General features: G+C 63.5%; 1 protein-coding gene across 1 annotated transcript; it reads right to left on the bottom strand.

Annotated features, from left to right (window-relative positions):
* Positions 1–8: 8 nt before the first annotated feature.
* On the bottom strand, positions 9–494 carry LOC104281427 (histone H5; the record flags this gene model as incomplete). Its single annotated transcript, XM_009879420.1, has 1 exon — positions 9–494. A coding segment is annotated over exon 1 (486 nt), but the record flags the coding sequence as incomplete, so codon positions are not given.
* Positions 495–636: the final 142 nt, after the last annotated feature.

The following is a 636-nucleotide window of genomic DNA, read 5'->3' as shown; positions in this document are numbered from 1 at the left end:
TTGGGTTTTGAACGCTTTGCCTTCTTGGGCGTCTTCAGCGACTTGGCCCTAACAGTCTTTGGCTTTTTCCCTTTCTTCGGGCTGGCCCTCGACTTCTTACTTGCTCTCCTGAGCTTCTTGGCCTTCTTGGCCCTTTTCTGTCTTTTAGGTGATGTGGATCTCCTGGCCGTCTTCTTCCTCTTTCTGGCTGGGGATTTCTTTGCCTTGATGGCCTTGGCCAAGCGGAAGGAGCCGGACGCGCCGACTCCTTTAGTCTGTTTCAGGATGCCGGTGGCAAGCAGGCGACGAATGGCGAGCCTGATCTGGGTGTCAGCGTTCCGGCCCACCTTGTAGTGGCGGATGGCCTGACGCGAGGAGCCGCGGCGGCTCTTCTCGGCCCGGATGGCCGCTGCGATCATATCGGAGTAGGTGGGGTGGGCCGCCGGCCGTCGCGCCACCCTGACCCGCTTGGGCTTGGCGGCCGGTGGCGGGGCCGGGATCGGGCTGTCTGTCATGGCTGGAGCTTTGAGGCCTCCGCTGTCCTCACCGCGGGAAGCCTGGACCGGCCTGTCGGGGGAGCTCCCAGCCCTGGGCGGCGAGAGACGGTTGAAGGACCGGTGGGTGACAACAGCAGCAGAGCCCCTCGCGCTGCCACCA

The sequence above is a fragment of the Apaloderma vittatum genome, unplaced genomic scaffold (genome assembly GCF_000703405.1).
Source record: "Apaloderma vittatum isolate BGI_N311 unplaced genomic scaffold, ASM70340v1 scaffold42100, whole genome shotgun sequence".
NCBI classification, from domain to species: Eukaryota; Metazoa; Chordata; class Aves; order Trogoniformes; family Trogonidae; genus Apaloderma; species Apaloderma vittatum.
The sequence above is the reverse complement of the archived record's forward strand: the minus strand, read 5'-3'. Positions and strand labels throughout refer to the sequence as shown.